General features: G+C 59.9%; 1 protein-coding gene across 1 annotated transcript in view; it reads left to right on the forward strand.

Moving 5' to 3' along the window:
* TTC28 (tetratricopeptide repeat domain 28) overlaps window positions 1-22,082 on the forward strand; it is a 604,133-nt gene that overhangs the window by 576,258 nt on the left and 5,793 nt on the right. The window contains exons 14-21 of the mRNA XM_044921035.1: window positions 865-1,009; window positions 11,194-11,373; window positions 13,241-13,961; window positions 15,993-16,117; window positions 18,236-18,467; window positions 19,008-19,084; window positions 20,678-20,701; window positions 21,458-21,587. Of these exons, the coding sequence (XP_044776970.1) occupies window positions 865-1,009; window positions 11,194-11,373; window positions 13,241-13,961; window positions 15,993-16,117; window positions 18,236-18,467; window positions 19,008-19,084; window positions 20,678-20,701; window positions 21,458-21,587 (1,634 nt within the window). The remainder of the gene's footprint in view (window positions 1-864; window positions 1,010-11,193; window positions 11,374-13,240; window positions 13,962-15,992; window positions 16,118-18,235; window positions 18,468-19,007; window positions 19,085-20,677; window positions 20,702-21,457; window positions 21,588-22,082) is intronic.

Consider the following 22,082-nt stretch of genomic DNA (forward strand, 5'->3'; position numbering starts at 1 on the left):
ATTTTATTTACTTATTTATTTGAGACAGAGAGAGCAGGGGGAGGGGCAGAGGGAGAATCCCAAGCAGATTCCTCGTGAGCACGGAGCCTGACGCGGGGCTCAATCCCCCCACCCTGCAATCATGACCTGAGCCGAAACCAAGAGTCGGACGCGCAACCGACTGAGCTGCCCCAGGCGCCCCAGAAACACTTTCTAAGGGAATGAATGTTCTTGTCCTGTGTTGGGAGTGTGAAACTCAGGGTCCTTGGGATCGAGAATGCCATCTGTACTGATAAAACCGCCTGGCAACACCCGAGCGGAAGCTAAAAAGCAAAGCCAAAGTCTGCAGGCACACTCGAGCAGACCCACTGTACAGGGGCTGCCAGGTCAGGAGGCCTGCAGGGCCTGGTGCGGTGCCAGGCCGCTGACCTGGGCCCCGGGTTGGGGCCGGCACACCCCTGGTCTGGGCTGGGCTCCTGCCCAGGGAGCAGTTGGCCTGGGGGCACTGTGCGCCCCAGCCGCCTGGGGGCTGCTGCTGATTCTCATGGTCCTCACGTTTGCCTGCACACAATCGCTTCACACAAGGATGTAATTAAATCCTTTGAACAGCACTTTGGGACATCTGATTATGCAGAAAAACTCCATAGAAATGTAAGCTGTTGTGGACAGCTGGTTTGCCCTGCGGTTTCTGTCAGTGCTCACTGTTCTGTGAAAATTACCTGAAAGGAAGGTGAGGAAGGCGAAGCCGGGAGGGAGGCCGGGCTGGGCCCTGCTGTGCGGCCTCCGACCTGCCTTTTCCAGGACCTAGAGTGCTCGGGAGTGAGCAGTGCGGCCCCGCCGGCCCCACGTGGGCCCTGCTGACTCCCTTGGCCCTTCTCTCCCCAGGAGCTGCCAGAGCATGACGAGCTTGGGCAGCAACACCATGTCGCCCATCAAGGACGGGACCTCCTCTCTGGCCAGGAGGCAGAGCTCATTCGCCAGGCCCCCGCTCCGTGCTCTGTACGACCTGCTCATAGCGCCCATGGAAGGGGTAAGTGCCCCCCCCCCCCAGCTCCACTGGGGCCCAGAGGCTTCGAGGCGTCAGGACACGTCGTTTCCCGCTCAGTGCCCACATGTGCCCCTTAGGTACAAAATGGGCTCCCGAGACAAGCGGGGCCTTTCCAGAACACACCTCTCTCTCCAGCTGCTCAGTCAGGGTCTGGAAGCGCATTCCTGGTTGGCTGCTGGTTCGTGGGTGAGGCCCCGGGTTCAAGCTGCCAGGTTGAAGCCTGGCGCTGCTCCTTTGCAGCCCGGCGGATCTGGCCTCCGCTGTGAGGTGATGCCCTCCTCCCATCTTCTCATCAGACTTTGGGGCCGAGGGAGCCACGGGGCCGGGCCCATCTCCCCAGTTGTCAGCAGGAACCATGCCATCCACGTGGGCCCCCAGCAGATGGGAAGGGGACTGTGCCCACGGCTCTGCCTCGCCCTGCTGGGAAGGCTTCCCCATCTCCCACCTCTCATTTGGGGGTCACGCCAGGGCTGTGCTTTCTGCTGAGAACAGATCCCTCGGCCTCTGCCACTGTCAGGAGCCACAGACTCCATCACAGTGTCTGACGTCAAAGACCCCCTTTCATTTGGGATTTCTCAAGAAGGTTGAGAACGGGTGTCTGTGGCTCTGGACTTTGCACACCGTCCTTCCGTCCAGACATGGCACTCCCACTGGGTGGGGGAGACCAAAGGGCTCGGGGATCTTAGGAATCTGAATGGTGAGCCTGTCAGATGCCTTCTGTGTATTAGTCAGCTCTGGCTGCGGTAACAAAAGATCGTGAACTGGGCCGTTTAGACAATAGACATTTATTTCTCATGGCTCCGGAGGCGTGAAGTCCCGGGTGAGGGTGCCAGCATATTCAGCAGCTTGGCGAAGGCCCTCCTTCTGGCTGCACACAGACCCCTTCTCACCGCGTCCTCTCATGGGGTCGTGGGGGCTCTGGTCTCTTTCCCGTCTTCTCAGGGCGCTGACCCCATCATGGGGGTACTGTCCTCGTGACCTCATCTAAACCAAATTATCTCCCAAAGGCCCCACCTCCAAATACCATCCCACTGGGGATTAGGGCTTCAACATGTGGATTTGGGGGGACACCAGCATTCAGCCCATAGCAGACCCCAAGGAAAGCCCAGGTGCCTGCACTCATGGGGGCCTGGCTCTCAGGCGGGGAGGGCGTGACTGACGAGTCCTTGGAGAGCAGGCGGCAGGCCCGCGTGCCCTCGCGGCTGTCTGCAACCACGTGGGAGTTTTGTCTGTTGGGGCGGCCCCTCGGCGGCTCGCCCCTCCGCTTCAGCCAGCTGGCAGAGATGAAGCGCGTCCTCAGGAAACCCCACCTTGACAGCGATTCCGTCATCCCCTGGAAATGCACTGGTCAGCCAAGGATGTGCCAGCCTGCCCAGTATCGCTCAGGAGGCTGCCTGCCTGCCAGGCCCTGCAGACCTCCCTCGCTCAGGGAGCCTGGGGGTGGTGGGAAGCCCAGAGCTCTGGGGGCTGGCAGTCCGGACTTCCCTGGCTGGGTGACCTCGGCCAGCAGTTTCTCCTCCTCGAGTCCCTGTGTCCTCGTTAGAAAATGGGACGACATCGCAGAGCATGTCAGGTCTGAGCAGGGTTGGGCTTCGAGGCGTGTGAGGAGCACGTAGGGCAGGGGCAGCGGCAGGAGGGGCCCTGGCGAGAGGGGCTGTTCGGACCCTCCATTTTTCACTCACTCGGGCCTTCTGGGGCCCTTTGCACTTCCTCTTTTGTGTCCGGGTCCCAGATGACTTTCTCCATGAATGTGGAATGGGCTGGTGGGGCTGGTGAGGAGGGCCAGGGCGCAGAGGGCAGAGCTGGAGACGGGCTGGGAGCAGCGTGTCCTTGGAGGCTCAGGGCATCTGGAGCCGGCAAGCTCCTCACCTCTCTCTGGCTCGAGTGTGCCCTCCTCTTAGAAGCCTTCCTTGCCCTCTCCCCCCACCACTCTGCAGGCTTCCTCCCCCTCCCTGGCACTGGGTCCCCTCTATGCCCCATGTCTTTCATGGCACCCGCTACCTCACTGGACTCAGAACTTGGCTCTTGGCGTGCCTCACCTCCTGTCCCTTGCTGCCCACCCCACGCTCCCTGAAGGCAAGCACGGTCCCTCATCTCTGCGGCCCCCAGCACCTGGCACGGGGCCTGGTACCTGCTGACACTCGGTGAAGTTTATGGGATGGTACGTGGTCCAAAGCTGGGGGGGGCGGGGAGAGGTGGACCTCTCTCCCTCCATCCAGGGCTCGCCCCCCTCGCACGGGGGGAGAAGCTGCTGCAGCCTCGAGTCATCCTTGTCGGGGAGTCTACGGGTTTATAAAATCTGCGCTGTGTCTTTTCTCCCTGCAGACTTGCCCGTGACTTAAAGAGTAAAAATGTGCCAGTGCGAATAGTGCCGGCTCATGCCTAGACATCTGTGTCCCTCCAGGGCTCCTGGGCAGGGGAAGAGTGACGGCCCTAAACAAGGGAGAGCAGGGACGAAGTCAGCCTTCCTGAGGTGACCTGCCCAGGGAAGGGGGCGTCCCGCCACCAGCCTGGCTGCCGGCGCCCCAGAGCACGTGGTTCGGGAGCCGCGCTGTAGGGACCGACGTCCGGAGCCCTGCGCACCTGCCCTCCGGGGTGCAGCCCTGTAGTCTGAAGGGAGCCCTGTAGTTGGAAAGCGTGTCCTGAGTTCCTGAGAGTTCAGCTCTCCTCTCTTGTGACTGAGGTGTCCGAACACTGAACGAGCGTGGCTGCCTCACACGAGCCACAGAGCGAAGGCTCCCGAAGGCCGTTAAAGCTAGCGGTCAGGGCGCGAGCTTGTCCTTGGCTAGCTGAGGTGATCCGCTGTGTTTCAGTAAAAACGCCTGACGGGAAACTTTCACCCGTTCTTTCCACAAGCACTTGTGGGTGTGTGTGGGGTCCACACCATCCTGGATGCAGAGGAGGCGGCAGAGTGTGTGGCCCCCTCATCTGATGCTCACAGATGGTGCTCAGGGAGGGGTGGGCTGCAGGGAGGCCCCCCCCCCCCCCGTCAGCTGCCAGGCTGGAGGGGGAGGAGGCTGGGCCTTCCGCTGCCCAGGCCAGCACCCCCGCCTGCTCCGGAGGCCACCAGAGGGCGACACGACACCACCCGCCCGCCAGCCCGCTCCCGGCGCTATCAGCTGCCAGGCAAAGCCAGGCCCGTTCCCACATTTTCAGTGAAAATACAAATCAAAACCGAAAGTCCAAGCTTACGAATCCCTGACACTTCAAGACTAAAGCGATTAGCCTCTTCACGTGGGGCTTATAATTATTTGAACAAGTGCCTTTGTGTAGCCCCAGTCCTGTGGCTAAGGGACTAGGTCAGACAGTATGAAAAGTGGAACAGAAGAATATTTTACCGTCGGCTTGCACCAGTATTTGATTTAATTTGGCTTCAGGGAACCACGGTCGTGGCTCTTTCCTGGAAGCACGCCGTCCTTTGCTGTCAGAATGGGGCGAGCCTGTCCGGCTGTCTTTGAGGAGGGCCCGGCCACGTCTGCATGTGACCCGTCAGCAGACATTAAGTCAAGTCCTGTCTAGTACCCACGGGAGAAAATGTCACCGAAGAAAAGTTGGAAGGGTTTCGAGTGAAAAGGACTGGGAACCTGTGTGCGTCCCTGGCCTTCATTTTTAATCACTTTAATAGAGTAAAGACAGTAAGCCATGCCTCTGGGCCCTGCCTATGGTGAAGGGACAGACCTGGACCAGTCTTGGCCCGCGGCAGGATGGGTATCGCAAAGAAGTATGCCCCAGCAGCTGTGTTCCAGAAGATGCATCTGATGTGACGAGGCCCCCCAGGGCTGCTCTAGGGGAAGCCACTGGCCCACTCAGGTCCCGAATCACCCCCTCAGTTTGCAGACAGGGCTTCACCCAAAGCCAGAAGCTGCTCTGATGGAGCCAGATGGAGAGTAGGAAATTGCCTAGGATTTGCATGAATCATTCTCCAGAGGTCCAGATTTAGGGACCTTTCAGGATCACTGGAGTTTGGATTCATTCTAGTTATAGTCCCATCTTTACCGTTATTTCCATTTATTGAAATGCCCTGTTTCCTACATTTACAGTCATAAAACTGTAGTTGTAGGACAGGTAGCAAGAGCGAATGACCTTGATCAGAAGGACAAGTATTCCTCGCCTACCTCTGCTCTGGATTAAGGTTGCTGCCTGTTTACGTGGACTTGCCTGTTTCAGGACCCCCAGAAACTTACTTAAAACTTGCTGTTCGGGTTGGTTAGGTTGGTAAACTGCCTTCCTAAACCCTGGGGCTCTGGGAATTCGCTCCAGACCTCTCATCCACGCATGGAAGGCAGAGGCAGAGCTCAGCTCCAACTGGGTCCTGCCCTTAATTTCGGCTCTGGGGGAAAGGACTCTTGCAAAATCAAGTAGCCTGATAAACCAGCTCACCCCAGAACAGATGCCCCAGGAGACGAGACTGCCTACCTGGGCGCCTGTTTTCTAAACAGATGGAGGGTTTGGAGATGGCCAGGGAATAGTTGTCCCCAGAAACAATCAGACCTACACTCCACAGACTGTGGAGCAGAGGATAAGGCCCTGGAGACTGGCACGCTCGGGGCTGGTGGCACACTCGGGGCTGGCAGCCCCACTGCCAGCCCGTCTAACTGATTTCTGAGTGAGACATCTGTAGTGATATTCAAATGAGGACACACGTCACCCAAAGACAGACAGCAAGCCTTTCCAACTGATTAGGACAAGGAAAGATGGAGGTGAGAAGCTGCCCAGAGCAGCCGAACTGGCGGTGAGAGCGGCCTCCCGGCGGTGGGGGGCGGTGGGAGGGGAGGGGCGCGGGGGGGGGGTCCCCCCAGGGTCAGCTCCACTAGGCTTGGGCTCTGCTCCAGTGGGTGTGTAACAGCCCCACCCGGCAGCTCCCTGCCCCCGGGGGTGCGTGGGCTCATTTTCCCTGGGGCAGCCAAGAAGCAGAGGGCCGTTGCTGGGCAGAGGCCCCCGCAGCTTGGGCAGACCCTCTGGCTGATGTGGCTGGAGCTGGACGTTCGTCACGTTCCTCCAGCACCCGAATTCCAAACCCCTCCCCTCCGTTGGTTCTTCAGGCAAACCAGTGGTTTGTTATTGGGATGTCCAAAGAATCTTGTCGAGTGGGTTGACCTTGACTCTTGCATTTCTGGTTGGATTTACAGGGTCTATGGTCTTTGTAGGTTTTAGTCGTGGCATGAGGGTCAGTCCCCACAGTTCTGTGATATTTGCTGCAACTGTCTCCATCCATCTGTGATGCCAAGATCTCCCAGAAACATCACAGAAAAGGTTTCTCTACCTTAAAAAGTTCTGTTTGACCAGTTCACTCAATCACAAATGGGAGTCAGGAAAAAAGTCCCAGGCCTGTAACCCAGCTCTGCAGTGGCCAGATGCCCACCAGTTCTTGCTTCTGGAATCCTTGTGGTAGACAGTAGAGTCCATTTTATCCCAAATCTAATCTGTCTGGAAACTCATGGACCCAGGAGCTTGCTCTCCCTCCCCCACTGTGATCAGGGATGTTTATTCCTTGGGCTGTGATGCTGTGACGCAGTGAGCGGCTTCCCGTGTCCTCTGGTGAAAACGAAGCTCGCTGCACATGGAGGGTGCAGGCTGATCCCTTGAGCCCTGGTGACCTGCGTGAGTATGTAGCTCTTAAGCCAGAAACCAGGACACGTGCAACATCATGTTTTATATCAGTGCTTTCTGAACGGATTGGGGCCATTGGTCACCATGAGTATGTATAGGACCCCACTGAAAAAATGGTGATCGCATCTGAAGTCCCCACCAACCATACATTTGGGGTCTGTGGTGGTTGCCTGGGAGAGCTGCAGACTCAGAAACTGGACTTCAGGGTCACCGTTGGGTGGCAGACCTCACAGGTGTCAGGTGTCACGGACACTCAGTAAACAGCTGGTGGATGATGGTGATGGTGACGTGAGGATGAGACAGACGGTGGTGACATTGGTCTCTCGAAGTCCCTGGGTTAAAGTTTGGAGCTGAATGTTCCAGAGGGGCCACTTACATGTTTTAGCTACATTCATGTTTATAAACACCAGAGGGAAAGGGGATGAGTAGTACTGGAAATTGAGGCCCAGGAAAAAACAACATGCGGTTGAGCCTTGAACAACACGGGTCCTGTGTAATGTGGGGCGCCCGCCTTCTGTACAGTAAAATATCCAAGTGGAACTTTTGACTCCCTCAAAACTTAACTACTAATAGCCTACTGTTGGCTCAGAAGGCTTATCAGTAACAAGGAGTCGATTAACAGATTCTGTAGGTTACATGGATTATATACTGTAATCCTACAAGCGTAAGAAAAGAAAGTGGTATTAAGAAAATCACCAGGAAGAAAATATATATTTACAGTCCTGTCCTGTGTGTGTTGAAAAAACCCCACGTGTAAGTGGACCCATGCCATTCAAATCCGTGTTGCTCAAGGGTCAGCTATAAAAATTACAGGGCCTGTGTTGACCTTATTTCAAGAACCTGCAGACAGTTGTGAGTTCACACTTGACTGGTGTGTCCCAAGTGCCCACTGGGTGCCAGGCCCCACACTGCCATGGCCGGCTTTGACCTACAGGCCTGTGAGGTCGTGGATGTGCCCGCGTTGTGGGCTCATGCGGGAGACAGAAACCACCGTAGGTCAACCAGGGGACGTTTGACAGAGAGACTTATTCCCTGTGGCCAAACAGTCAGCTCTGAGGAAACTGTCTGGCTTTCTCGGGCTGAGGGAGTTTACCCAGGAAAGGATGGGCACCGGGAAAGGTATGTGGTTCAGCCCACTGGATAGCAGAGACATTTGCTGGTTTGGCCGGGCCGGACCTGGTCTTGAAGGCCACTCTGTACGGGGGCAGGAGGGCAGATGATCCGCTTCCGGTGGCAAGGGTGTGCAGAGAGAGTCTGGGCGCCTGCTGGGCAGGAGGCCTGCCGAGAGCACGGGGGCGCGGGCCCTGGCTCTCGTGTGGAAAGGGCTGAGGGAAGGGTATCAGCAGGGTACAGTCTGACAGGGTACAGTCGGACGGCCACAGTCTGGGCTCCGCTGCATGTTTACACACACAGACACAGACACACACACACACACACACACACACACACACACACACACACCTGGGCCAGCAGGAAATCCTCTTCCCTTGGCATCGCCCTCCGCGCCGTCCACCGAGGAAGCTCAGCACCGAGCTCCCTCTACAGCAGCCCCCGCTGCAGGAATCCAGTCCCCGGGCAGGGATGACAGGGTATGGGGGGGCAGGGGGTGCAGCTGAGAGTCTGTAAAGTGACAACAGCCGCCCACACCCACCTGCAGGTGCCCACCGCCTGCCCCGGCTGAAGGAACAGCCCCTCCCCCTCTGCAAAGACTGGGCTTAGCTCGAGTCCTCTCGCTGCCGGGCCTCCCTGCTGGGGCACTCCGTGTCCCCGTTGCCATCCTGGGCCTGGAACGCCCTGGGACGGGCAGGGTCACCGGGGGAGTACACAGGTTTCAGCACCCCTGCCCTTGTTGTCTTGGTCTTCTTCAAGAGATCCATTTCTAGAAACTTCAGAGGTCCAGAAGTCTGAGTCTTTGCTGAAATTTGTTGGACTCTGTTAGTTGCTGGTGTGGGGCTGATGCTGAGCTCTTTTATGGCTCAAACCCAGGACTTAAGAAGCCAGCAAATACCCTTTCTAGACTGACAGATGGAGGCGCAGAGAAGCCTTTCCCTGAATTGTCTCTCCTTTTCTATCTAATAGATGACATGTAATCATCTGTTACATATCTCATTACAAGTGAGACATCATTTTATTTTCTATTTTCAAGTTCACATTAGATTATAGCTAATCTTTCAGTACAAGGGCAATGCTCGTGTATCCCGGAGGCAGAATTCAGAAGACCGTTTCCAGGCCACCTTTTCCAGCATGTTCAATACGTTTTCCTGCTGTCTTTTAACTAGAGCTGTCAGTCGGCTCTGCGGCCCATCTGCCCGCCGGCCGGTGCTGCCGACGCTCACCTCCTTCCACACTGCCAGGACACGGCTCCCCCGTGGGGCCCTCGCCCAGGGCCGGGCACGGGGGCCAGCTCGGCCCCAGCCACGAGTCTCCATTCCGGGAGGACCCAGACCTCTGAATTGGGGTACTCCATTCAGAGAAAACTCTCCCCATCTCCAGGCTAGAATTCCAGAGCCTTCCCTCTCCTCACCACTGAGGTCACTCTTCACCAAGTCCTGGCAAGTCTCCCTTCTCGCCGTGCGTCTCTCCCTGTCTGAATTAGCATGCGCAGCCCCATCTCCTGTGAGGCAGGCTACCTCTGGTCACTTCGTTGGAGGTTTGTCCGTGGAGAATGCGTGGCAGTTGCTTACGGCCTGTAGGAGCCATGCTTTCCTGTCTGACCTCGGCCAGGGCCCTCCACAGTCTGGCTTCTGTATTTCTCCCCAGCCTTGTTCTCTGTTTACCCCACGGGCCTCGTCTGCCCAGGCCAACGTTACACTGACTGGCCCTCGGAGAGATCAGAATTCCTCATCAGAGAAGACACCCGTGCTGCCTTCAGGGACAGGAACTCACGGGTCTTCAGGCTGATGCCCCAGATAAGGTCTTGCAGGCAGAGTCTGCAGAGTCCTTACAAAGAAAGATCCTACCAGTAATGCCTCTCTGAATGGCTTCCAGCCTCCCAATCACACCCCTACCCCGTCCAGCACTCCTCTGCTCGCCTTCTGTTCATGCGCATGGGTGCTCTTGTTTGCTGAGGACTTGCCCGAGAGTGGCGTGTGTCCCAGGGAAATCCGTGACCTGTGGGATGGCACCTGACAGAGACTTACTGGGGTTTGGGCCCTGGCAGGAGGAGTCCAGGGGAGGCCTGCAAGGGTGGGGCTGGCATCTTGTCCAACAAATGCCTGGTGACCCCGGATCAGCTGAGGATGGGTCTGATTGCACATGGCAGGTGGCCTGAGCCCCCACATTGCCCACCTGTCAGGCGGGAGGGTCCCTGCTGAGCAGTGAGTGGTCATCACTGTTCCGGGGCTGCTGACCCGTCACCGAGGTCAGGGCACCATCAGCCCAGCACCTCTGGCCCACCTCCCAGGTCTGCTTGGCACACGGCAGCCACGGCAGCTGTGGGTGCACTGCCCTCCAGAGCGGCTTCCCAGGGCCGGGGGCAGGAGGGGGGACCTCGGTGTGGCCACGGTGGGGACTCCCACCAGGCCCAGGAGCTGACTGCGGGCACCCAGCCCTCCTACCTCCCTGTGCCGATCCAGAAATCTGCCACAGTGTGACACGCCCCACTTCCTCCTCCCTGGGTCATGCAGTGATTCTTTTACCCCTTCTCGGGAAATAGCTCTTAAAGCAAACAACAACAAATTGGCCTGTTTTTATTTCGGCTTCCTTTAGATGCAGCTAGAATGTTTTTTAAAAAGACAAAGCCACAGGGGGGTTGTCCAGACTGAAGGGCCCGCCAGGCACGTGTCACTTTGGCTTAGCTGAGTGCCCTGTGCCGGGCCAGCCTCAGCCCAGCACCCACGGCAGCATGGCAGGCGGATCCGGTGTGCACATTCACTCCCGAGGAGCACGGCGGCGCCCCAGTGGCCACTGCGCCAGGCCGGTGGGGGCGAGGGCGCCAGGAGCCCGGCCGTGACCGTCCCCCGAGCCAGGGCTAGGCCGTGCTCCCACGCAGTCTTCTCCCCCAGCAGGCTCCGGCCGCTGTCTCCTTGAGCGGCAGCAGCATCTGCTTGATCTCTGTTCCCGTTCAGCCTGGGGCCAGTCTGGGGGTCACAGTGTCACTGTCTCTTGGGAGAAGAGTCACACCTACGCTGCTCTTAGGGTTTCTGGACCAACGTAGCATCCCCTGGCCTGGCCCTCTGGGGGTCACCATGACTCACAGGGCTCTTTCTGGGACAACTCCTTGCCTCCCGTAGACCTACTGGGGCCGGTCCTTGTCTTTGTGGGACATCCTGTTCCTTGACAGGTGACCAGGTCTCCCTCCCCCACCCCACCCCCGCCATGCAGGCTTAAAGAGACGGGTCCCCAACCTCCTCCTCGGGCAGAAGCCCCCATTTGGTGATGCTCCTGTGGGCAGCGCCCCAAGCCACCCCCACCCCACCGCCCCCACCCCCCGCCATGGGTGCCGTGGGCCTGCCGGGTGCTTCCCGGGCACATCTGGTTTGTGGCCCGGTAGCGGCCGGTGCGGGCAGGCCGCCGCCTGCTGGGCCCGGACTCAGGCGCCCCGTGCCTCCCTGCAGGGCCTGATGCACTCCAGCGGCCCCGTGGGCCGGCACCGGCAGCTGGTCCTGGTTCTGGAGGGGGAGCTCTACCTCATCCCTTTCGCCCTCCTGAAGGGAAGCTCCTCCAACGAGTACCTGTACGAGCGCTTCGCCCTCATCGCTGTCCCCTCCATCCGCTCCCTCAGCCCACAGTCCAAGGTAAGTCTCACGCTCGCTGCGGGTGCCCGGCTGTGCGGGCCTGGAGGACGGCCTTCCCGGCCAGACTGGGCTGCGCGGGCAGCGTGTGAGCTCTTCCCAATGTTCACCCTGGAGTTTGCAGTCAGGGAGGCTGCCTTTGGAGTAGATCTGTCCGAAGGTGAGGGGACAGCCTCCTCACCCCCGACCCCTGACTGGTCTTTGCTATCTCCGGAAGACACAATCAGTGTCCTTTCTCTCAAAATGTCTTTGCCGTGACATCAGGGCTGTGAGCTCCTCGGGGGACTGGGTCAGGCTCGAGGCCAGGCCGAGTGTCTGAGGAAGCTGGTTTCCCCCGGCGCACGCTGCCCTCACGATGACCACTGGCTGGGCGCCGAGTGTGCCCCCAGCAGAGGGTTCCCGGGCAGGGATGGCAGACACGTAAGATTACTGTCAAGTGGAAAAGGGCCCCACAGGCCAATGAAAGAACTGAACACAAATGAGGTGGCTTTCAGGGGACAGACAGGAATTTGGGTCTCATTCAGCAAAAGAGTGTGAGTAGAAATGTCTGTGAAAATCGAGAGGGCGACGGTGGGCCGTCCACAGAAGCAGAGGTCTCACCCCACAGCCCCCCTTGGCCTGCCCACCCGATTAGAGAGCCTTCCAGCCAACCCTGATCTTCTCCCCCTTCTCCAGACTCCTTCAGACCCTCATGGGCCCCGACCCGCCAGGCATGCACTTTGAGCACGCCCTCAGAGCCCCGCAGACCGCCAGGCAGAGCGGGGTCAGACAGGACTCCTCCCAGTGGGAGAAAGTGGCTCATTCAGGAAGCCAAACCCTGGACCCTGGGTGTGGACGGCCCCCATGGGACCTGCTGTGGCCTCTGTTGACCGTGGCCATTGACATGGTTCAAACCAGGTCAGCGTCTGCCTCACAGGGCTTTGGAAATCTTAAGTTTTGACTGTTTTCTGTGGCTGAATGGTAACTTTCTCATGGGACAGAGTCAGTTCAAAGTGAAAGAAATGATTTTCTCTGAGTTTTTGGCATGTCCGTGGCTGACTATGACTCCCAGATGCCAAGTGAGCTGGCCTCGTCGGATGCTGTCCCGCGCAGAGTGCCGCTCGCTGCACCTGCTACCAGAAGCACCCTGGGGGTCAGAGATGGCCCGTGTTAAGAACACTTCATGGCGACAACAGCAGCAAGCTGGCCAGGGAGTGGAAGAGCCCCGTCTCTTGACACACGCCTGGCAGGCGCCTCTCATGCCCAGAGTTTGAGGCATCACTACCGTGAAGCCATCAGAAGGTTATTTTGAAATAATTTGATACTTGATGTTTCCCCAAAAGCATCAAAAGGCTTCATTGCGGGGAAATCAGAACTTTGCTGGACTTCTCTATGCTGATTTTATAATTCGGTGGTGTTTTTCTTTGGCAGCACATAGAGCAGATGACAAGTATAATCTTTTCAGCACTTAGTGGCTGTACAGGGCTTAGGTCAGCCCTGTCTCCGCTGAGACTGACGAGCTTTTTGTCACCCCTCAGAGCCCCGACTCATCAGGAGTGGGTCGCCCCCGTTTGGGGGCCCGCAGGGAGGTCTGTGGGAGTGAGGCGCGTGGGGCAGGCCCAGCACCACCCACCCTCGCCTCCTGCTGCAGTGCCCCCCAGGGTTTGACAAACAGGAAGGGCCCTTCCTAAGATCCAGTGCTGCTTTTCCAGAGCTTGGCATAGCAGCTGTGATTCTCAGTAGGACGAGCACCTGGGTGAAAGCGGTGTTGCAAATTCGAATGAGCGAGGTCATTGGGAGCACAGGTGTAGCCGAGCTGGACTGAGCCCTGTGCTCACGCAGCCGGTGTCTGACGGGCGGGGCGGTCTGCTTGTCTGTCCTCCCCTCCTAGTCTCACCTGAGGAAGAACCCACCCACGTACTCCAGCTCCACGTCCATGGCGGCTGTTGTGGGCAACCCCAAGCTCCCGTCGGCAGTGATGGACAGGTGGCTGTGGGGGCCCATGCCGTCGGCCGAAGAGGAAGCGTACATGGTGTCAGAGCTGCTGGGCTGCCAGCCCCTGGTGGGCACTGTGGCCACCAAAGAACGGGTCATGAGTGCCCTGACCCAGGCCGAGTGCGTCCACTTTGCCACCCACATCTCTTGGAAACTGTCGGCCTTGGTCCTCACTCCCAGCGCCGACGGCAACCCTGCTGGCAGCAAGAGCTCCTTTGGCCACCCCTACACGATCCCCGAGTCCCTGCGCGTGCAAGACGATGCCAGCGACGGGGAGAGCATCTCGGACTGCCCGCCCCTGCAGGAGCTGCTGCTCACGGCCGCCGACGTCCTGGACCTGCGGCTTCCCGTGAAGCTGGTGGTCCTCGGCTCCTCGCAGGAGTCCAACAGCAAGGTCACGGCTGACGGCGTCATCGCGCTGACCCGGGCCTTCCTGGCTGCCGGCGCACAGTGTGTTCTCGTGTCTCTGTGGCCTGTGCCCGTGGCCGCTTCCAAGATGTTTCTCCACGCCTTCTACTCATCCCTGCTCAATGGCCTGAAAGCCAGCGCCGCCCTGGGGGAGGCCATGAAGGTGGTGCAGAGCAGCAAGGCCTTCTCACACCCCTCCAACTGGGCAGGTAGGAGCACGCACCGCTGGCCACCGCCTGCCAGAGGCCTCCAGGGCTCGGTCTTCACGGCCTCCCGGGTGGGGGGGCAGGGGGAGGCCGGGCCACTGTGGGGAGGTGGCATGGGGTGGAGCAGGGGGACGCTTGTTTGCTGAGACTCATGCCTTCTGCCAAGCCGGCCACTTGTCGCTGTGGTATGAGGGGTTTTTTTAAGATTTTATTATTTATTTGAGAGAGGGAGCGTGAGCAGGGAGGGGCAGAGGGAGAGGGAGAAAGAATCCCAAGCAGACGCCCCACTGAGTGCGGAGCCCGACGCAGGGCTCGATCTCACCACCCTGAGATCACGACCTGAGCTGAGATCAAGAGTCAGACACTCAACCGACCGTGTCACCCAGGCGCCCCTAAAGTAGTCTTTTTGACTAAGGAGCAGCAGAACAGCCTGCCATCGGGGTAGGAGTGTAGACTTCTGGGACTGGAGTGTGCTGGTTGACCCATTTTATGGCGCCCTCACGTGAAGTCCCGGGACAGTGGCAAAGAGCCACGTGGTGGAAGGTCCCTAGGTTCGGTCATGGGAACACTTGGGCTTGACCTAGTTCCATATCCGGGCTCTGTGAGCTGAGCAGGTTACTCGCCCTTCCTAAAGCTCGGCATCCTCACAGGCAGCAAGGGGTGGTAACTCGTTGGCCGTGTCTGGTGATGCATGTACTGCACGTGCTGGAGGGCCGACGGCGCCTGCCCTGAGTGGGCCTGCCACGGGCTCGCAGGTCTGGGAGGTGGGGCAGGGGATGACCTGTGGGGCCTCCGGACAGCCCGCCGCCCTTACCCTTCCTCTCAAAATAAATGTGGCTGGCAGGTGCCGCTAGAGCTGCTGCCATTTCCCCCCGAGGCGGGGCCTCCCCACCCCCGCCGCCGGGCGCCGCCTGCCCCGTGCACGAGCCGCCGTGTTAGGAAATGGAAACATCTGTTTGCGTCACAAACACGGCACAGCTGCAGCGTTTGCCGGAAAGGGAGGCAATCGAAACCGAGCGGAACCCATCCCGTTTGCTCAGGCGGCTGACAGCGCCCGTGGGCGGCCGTCCGCTGAGGGCCGGGGCCTGGCCAAGTCGCCGACTGCGCCCGCTGCCACGAGATGTGGCAGAGATGCGGCGGCTTCGTGCCCGCCAGCAGCACGTGAGCTCTGCTGCGTGCCCCCCTGCTCCCACACGGCGGGGCGCTGGTCTGTGGGGCCCTGGCCGACAGGACCCCTACCCCTCTCTGCGGGGTCCCCTCCCCATCTTCCCAACATGTTCAGGGATGTGGCGCTTTTGTCCTTGTTTGAGCGACAGGTGATATACGAGTCACGGCTTAGTGGAGATGGTGTTTAAGTCGTGCTGCCCCGCTCGCCTTAAAAACAGCCTAGGCTCACTCATGCTCTTGGAAAACCCCTTGTGGCCATTATTTGGGGGCAGCATGGTTCCAGAGTTGCTTGGTGGCTTGAGGAGACTGCTGCCTGCCTTCCCCCGGCGCTGCCTTCGGGGGCGGGCCGGGATCCGGGCAGATGGGTGGGTCGTCCGCAGCCCAGGCTGCTTGCCCGTCCCCACAACCAGAGAGGCGCGCGCCCTCCCGCCCCGCATCCGCGGGCCCTGTCCCCAGGCGTGTTTCAGATGGACACAGGTGCGTCTCCGGGGAAACAGGGCGGATCGTTCCTTGGGATGGTGGCCAAGCCTGGGAAGGGTCCTGGGGGAGTGGGGGGCAGCCCCTCTTCCTGTGCAGCGGGAGAACAGAGGCACTTTCCCGAGCTACTTCCCCACAGAACCATGCTCACCACTCACGGGCCGTGAAACGGCGTTAATTTTTAAAGGGGAGGGGACAGAAGGGCACGGGCGGGCCCCCAGGGAGGGAGACCTCCCGCAGGCCATTCTGGGGAGCAGCTTTGCTGTGCAGGCCCCTCTTGGGGGCAGGGTGGCCGGGAGGCCTCAGGGAGTTGCGGGGGGTGGGGAACAGCCAGAGCTGCCCGGTGGAGGTGAGGGCAGGCTCCGAGATGCCCTTCTGTGTTCTCCGCAGGGCTCATGCTCATCGGCAGTGACGTGAAGCTGAACAGTCCCTCGTCGCTCATCGGCCAGGCCCTCACGGAGATCCTGCAGCACCCGGAGCGTGCCCGCGACGCCCTGCGAGTGCTGCTGCACCTGGTGAGCGGGGCCCACTGCCCTCGAGAGCCACTGCAGGTGCCCGAGAGGGGGAGGCTCCGGCGGGCATGAGCAGGGGACGTCGTGCCCGCACGTCCACAGGTGGAGCTGGGCACGCGAGCAGTGCAGCCTCCTGGCCAACGTCCTGGGGCCTACACTGCCGCTGCTTCTGGGCCGTGAAGCTTTGGGCAAGTCACCTGGCTCTCTGAGCTTCAGTCTTGTCCTCTGGAAGGGGGATAAAACTTCTACTTTTTCCAGGTTATCGTGAGGCTCAGAGAAGAGGTGAGAGTAGCTGGCACTCAGGAGGGTCTTAGGGGCTGAGGAAGGATATTTTAAAGTCAGATGGCACCAGGCTTCCCCTAACTTTGGTTGGAGCAAGAGTTCAAAGCTGACGCCGTATTTGGCCAGTTCCAGCCTTGGCGGGGCGGGGCCGAGGGTACAGACAGAGGCTTCACATCCTCATCCACATGTCAGAAGCTACAAATCAAGCCAAGCAGCAGGGACAGAAAATGTGTTGCACCCTTCCACTTTGATAACCGGGAAGGTAATTTCTAAAAACTGAGGATCGTTAGCCTCCATGGAGTGTTCTGCGCAATGCAGACCGGCCCAGCCTCAGGCCGGGGTCCACGTGGCGTCCGCGCTCCTTCCAGACCCGATGCAAACAGCTGCCCTGCCCTGCCCCGGAGGACATGTCTGAGCTCCAGAGGGAGGATGTGGGGACGAATTCCACACAGGCTCTGGGAGCCGGCTGGAGGCCCCGGCTGGGCAGTTTAATTTGGGGGCCGGGTTCCAGGGGGCACGTCCCCTCCGTGGGACAAACTTGCTGCCCCCTGGGCCTGAGGCTCCGTGCACTCCTGGTGGCAGGTCAGTCCTGTGCATCTCTTAAGCTTGGGGTTCTGCCTGAAACCGGCGTGTGACTGAGTAGGAATGATGGCATCTGTCACCTGAGAACCCCGGGCAGCTCTCGGGCCAGATGTGAGGTGGCCCACGGCACCTGGTACGGGGTAGCTGTGCTCACGCACCTTGAGAAGCTGCCGAGACTCTCTTAACTGATTTTAACCTGTGCCTAGAAACTGCACAGAGCCATTCAGCTGCTCAATATTAGGACCCTTTCTGGTCCCTGTCACCCTAGAGTCCCCTCCTTCCTGGCTGCAGCTCCCAGGCGGCTTTTCTTAGAAAAGACCAGGCCCGTGGGGCAAGAGCCTCCTTCTAACTGCCCTGGGACCCCTTGACCCCAGTGGGCAGTGCGTCTCCGAGGACCTTCAGCCCGATGGCAAGCCACCTGGCAGGTTGTCTGTCCTGCCCAGGACCACTCGTTTCCTCCCGCCTGTGAGGTCAGCCCCCAGCATCCCAGGTTGCACTGTAAGAGAAGTCTCAGGTGACATCCTGGTGACTCTTCTGCCCCTCTAGCGATGGCCCACGCGCCCCAGGGCATGCGGCCTCCCAGGACGGCCTGAGATCTCCCCTAGAGAGAGAAACCATGGGGAAGGCCCGAGGCCGCCGGAAGTGCCGTGGAATGTTCACGGGGGCATTAACTTGGTGGTTCCTTGGGCAAATTCAGCCCATAGGTTCCAGGCACGGGTTTAGGCCCTGGCAGGTGGGAGGGGTACCTGAGGCGGAGGGGGAGGCGAAGGTTCCAGAGGCCACTCTGTGGCATGGAGGGTGAGTCAGGGGCCCCAGGAAGAAGGGCACCACCGGCCCCAGCCCTGGGATGGGTACCGCCCATGTACGTGAGGGCTATGGGCCACGAGGGGGGTTCTGGAGGGCCCGAAGGTTTATTCTAGTGATGGGGAGCCATCCCGTGGTTTGGAGCAGGCCCTGGCCTGACAGTGGGTCTTAGTGTCTGGGGAGGAGAGCTTGGGGCGGGCAGCGTGGGCTAGGGAAGGGCCAGAACGCTTCTGAGTCTCCCAGCCTTGCAGGCACTGGGACAGTGACAGCCTTTCCCTCGGTCCCCTCCCTCACGAGCTGGGCCGTTGCTCCAGGGTCCTGGTCGTCAGGCTGGGGCGCCCAGGTGGCAGCCCTGGCTTCACACCCGGGGCTGCGCATGTCCCAGAGGCGCCGGGAGAGAAACGGGGCCCGCCGCTGACTGGAGCGGCGCCTCACTGCCCCCCTCCCTTCCAGGTGGAGAAGTCCCTGCAGCGCATCCAGAACGGGCAGCGCAATGCCATGTACACGTCCCAGCAGAGCGTGGAGAACAAAGTGGGCGGCATCCCTGGCTGGCAGGCCCTGCTCACCGCCGTGGGCTTCCGGCTGGACCCCCCGGCCAGCGGCCTGCCGGCGGCCGTCTTCTTCCCAACCTCCGACCCCGGCGACCGGCTCCAGCAGTGCAGCAGCGCCATCCAGTCCCTGCTGGGTGAGCACCAGGCGGGCCGCCGAGGGGCTGGCCGGCAGCGTGGGCGTGCCGGTTGGCAGCCGTGGTCCCTGTGTCCCGGCAGCGGGGGGGCTGGATCTCACAGCGGGGCAGGAGCGAGGAGTTGCAGACACACACCTCTCCTACCTGGAGGAGAGCCGAAGCAGCAGGGCCTGCCTCCCCCCGGGCTGCCACGGAGGAATGCTGGGCACATGGCAGCGCCGTCGTGCTCATTCGGCAGCTCCGGATCTGCCAGAGCCATGGGGCCAAACCCGGGGGCGGGCAGGCTGCGGGCACCCACGGCTGCCTTCTGTGCTTTGCTCCGAGGAGGCGATGTGGCCCGGGCCCGAGCCGGGCTCCTGGGGATGGGACCACACGCCTGGAGGACTGGCCTTTCTCTGGGACCCTTCTCTCCTTTCTCAAGTTACACAGAGACCCACACGCCACCGATGTGGAGTGTCTTCAGGCTTTTCTCCTGGGGAGGCAGCGGGGCTGTGGGTACGGGGGCCCCTCTGGGTGACACCCGCCTTCTTCTTGCCTTAGGTCTGCCTAACCCTGCCCTCCAAGCCCTCTGCAAGCTCATCACTGCCTCAGAGACGGGCGAGCAGCTTATCAGCCGGGTGAGTTGAGCCAGGGCGGCTGAGCCCAGGCCTGAGCACTGGGCCGAGCTGGAGAGACAGGGTGATCTGGCCCTACCCAGGAATCTGCAAGTGACACGCTCTTGTTGCCTTCAGCCTCTGTGACTAGACGGGAAAGACGAGGGCTGGGGGCGAAACAGCCCCCCAGCCTCACGCACACGTCCAGGGGGCAAGAGCCCATCCTCTCTGGGCGCTGGGTGCTGAGAGCAGTAGGGCCTTCGGAGGCCTCTGTCAGCTGCAGTCTCAGGGCCTTTCCTGAACTCTCCATTCAGTGGCCTCCTGCACCTTGTCATCCCCGCCCCCACCAACTTTTTCCACCGACAAGTGGCTCTCACACTCAGCCAGCAGGTGTGGGCCTGGCCGGCTCCCCTGCAGAGTTCTGATGCTCATGCCCAGCTCAGAGGATGGCCCTGCCTGAAACAGACTAGCCACTGAGGTGCAGCAGTGGACACAGAGTCACTTCTAATGCAAGATACTGCTTAGCAGGTTTCTCAAAACGTGCTTTCTTTTAAGGGAATGTAGGTCTAATTCAGGAATCCAGAGGATTCTCTCAGCATCACGCAGGCCCTTCCCAGCTTGACCTCAGAGCTCCCGCTCCTCCTACTGGCCAGTGAGGGTCTGGAACAAGGGGAAGGAGGGACACTGTGAACCCTGGGGTGACCGCTGTGTCGGGGAGGGCTTCTGGCTGGTATAGCAACCCTGAGGAGCACGGAACAATTCCCTCTGGTCGTCTCATAGTGTAATAACTTGAAAAAACAATACACCTCATTATTGTTGATCAGATTTCATTGTAAATGGAAATATTTCTGTGTGGAAACAAAGCTTGCTGTGTCTGGGATTAGCCTCTGAAAATCTGAGTGGTGCCTGGAACCTCCCACCTACCCGGGGTGGTTTCCACCCCAGATTTGGAACATAGCCCAATGACCTGGCCCCTTCTTGAGTTCCTGCTCATCTGGCAATGAGCGTGTTATGTCTCCTTGTGGACGAGAATCAGGAAGGCCCTTCTAGAACATGGTATATCAAGATATCCTGAACCCAGGAGGGCTGGAAGCCTGCGCTCTACAAAAAGAGGACGTTAGAATTACATTTGCAGGGCAAGGCTGAGTCCGAAAAGCCAGCTGCTTAATTTCTTACATCTGGCGGCATCACAGGGCCTTTTTGCCTACTGTCCCGCAGGGCCGCAGGCAGATGTCCTGGCTGCCCGTCGTCCCCCACCCCCCCCCCCCCCCCCCCCCGCCCGGGGCCGGCAGGTGCTGGGCTATTTCTCGAATCACTCTGGCACCGTGGCCCTCAGTGTCTAGAGTGGCCTCTCCGTGCCCTCTGTGCCCCCTGCCTGCCCCGCCTCTCTCCTGGCAAGGGAGGGAGGGCCTGGCTGCCCCTGACAGCGTCTGGCCTGGTGTGGCTGTTTCTCCTGCGTGTCCCTGCTGATTCTCGCTCCTCTCCCCTCCCAGTCGGAGCCGCCGCGGCGCTTCCTACAGCAGTCGTCAGCTCGTGTGCATAACAACCTGTGCTTGAGTCTAAACTCTCTTCTCTCTCTCTCTTTTTCTTTCTTTTCTTATAATCTGCTCGCCGAAGGCTGTTAAAAATATGGTTGGAATGGTGAGTACGACTTTAAGTAGCAACTGTTGTCAGGTGAGCCCCTCAACCCGCCCACCCCCTGCGTCCCCTGCGGTGCTCTGAGCTCGGGCGCACGTGCTGTCGCTCAGAGCCGCATGCACGCGCCCCCCCACGCGCTCCGGGCCGCCCTTGCGGCCGGCTGCCCCCTTCCTCTGCTCTGCCTCCCCCTTTCCTGCTCCACCCTTCTTGTGTTCTCGATTTGACCTCTCAAGTTCCACCAGAACAGCAGGGGCAGAAGTGACTTTGAGCGAGTGACACTGAGAACCCACCACACAGGGCCCCTGAGTAGACTCAGGGGACCCGACGTGCCCGGGGCCCTCGAAGGGGGTGTGTGGGTTCCTCCCCGAGCACTGCGGCTCGGGGACGGGATGCCGGGCTCCACTACACCATGTAACTCAAGAGCATCAAGGGACTCAGAAAAAAAGAGGGAGACGACCGGTCCTATAGCCCACCCCTCTTCTGGTCCCCGAGCCCCGCCACCAGTGTGCGCCAGGGAAGAGGCGAGGCCTCCCCTGCCCTGTGATACTCCCCCGCCCCCCTCCGCCCCGAGCCTCCCGAGAGGAGACACGACAGCAGGCCTGAGGCACCGTAAAAGGGATTTGCAGTGTGATACACATTAAGGTCACCAGGGATGCCGGTAGCAGGTGACACAGGAGTAACGCGGGGACACATCCTAGGCGGGCCAGAGGGAAGGCGGCGCCGGGAAGGCGGCGCGCTCACGCTGTTCTCCTCGCTCAGCTCCACCAGGTGCTGGTCCAGCTGCAGGCCGGCGAGAAGGAGCAGGACTTCGCCTCGGCCCCCATCCAGGTCTCCATCAGCGTGCAGCTGTGGCGCCTCCCGGGCTGCCATGAATTCCTGGCGGCTCTAGGTAGGGCAGAGCGTCCTTAACTGCTTCCTGCAGTTCCCTTTTGGAAAACTCCGTCTCTCCTGGTTTCTGTTGGGTGAAGCTGGTAGAGTCTCAGGGGCCTCGGTGTTTTCTTAGATATCACGGATAGATGGTGGACTCGGAGATTCCAGCACTTTAGCACACTTGACAGATGGCCCTCCTGCCTTGTTCCATTTCCCGACATTTTGGTTTCATCTCTCTCATTTCTAGTCCTCATCTTGATAGAAAGCTGCTAGATGTCAGCATTGTTGGGAGTCAAGCCATGATTAAAAGCTAAAGAAAACAAAGTCCTGGGCGCCTGGGTGGCTCAGTTGTTGGGCGTCTGCCTTTGGCTCGGGTCATGATCCCAGGGTCCTGGGATCGAGTCCCGCATCGGGCTCCCTGCTTGGCGGGAAGCCTGCTTCTCCCTCTCCCACTCCCCCTGCTTGTGCTCCCTCTCGGGCTGTCTCTCTCTCTGTCAAATAAATAAATAAATTC

Source organism: Neomonachus schauinslandi, chromosome 14 (assembly GCF_002201575.2).
Source record: "Neomonachus schauinslandi chromosome 14, ASM220157v2, whole genome shotgun sequence".
Taxonomy (NCBI): Eukaryota; Metazoa; Chordata; class Mammalia; order Carnivora; family Phocidae; genus Neomonachus; species Neomonachus schauinslandi.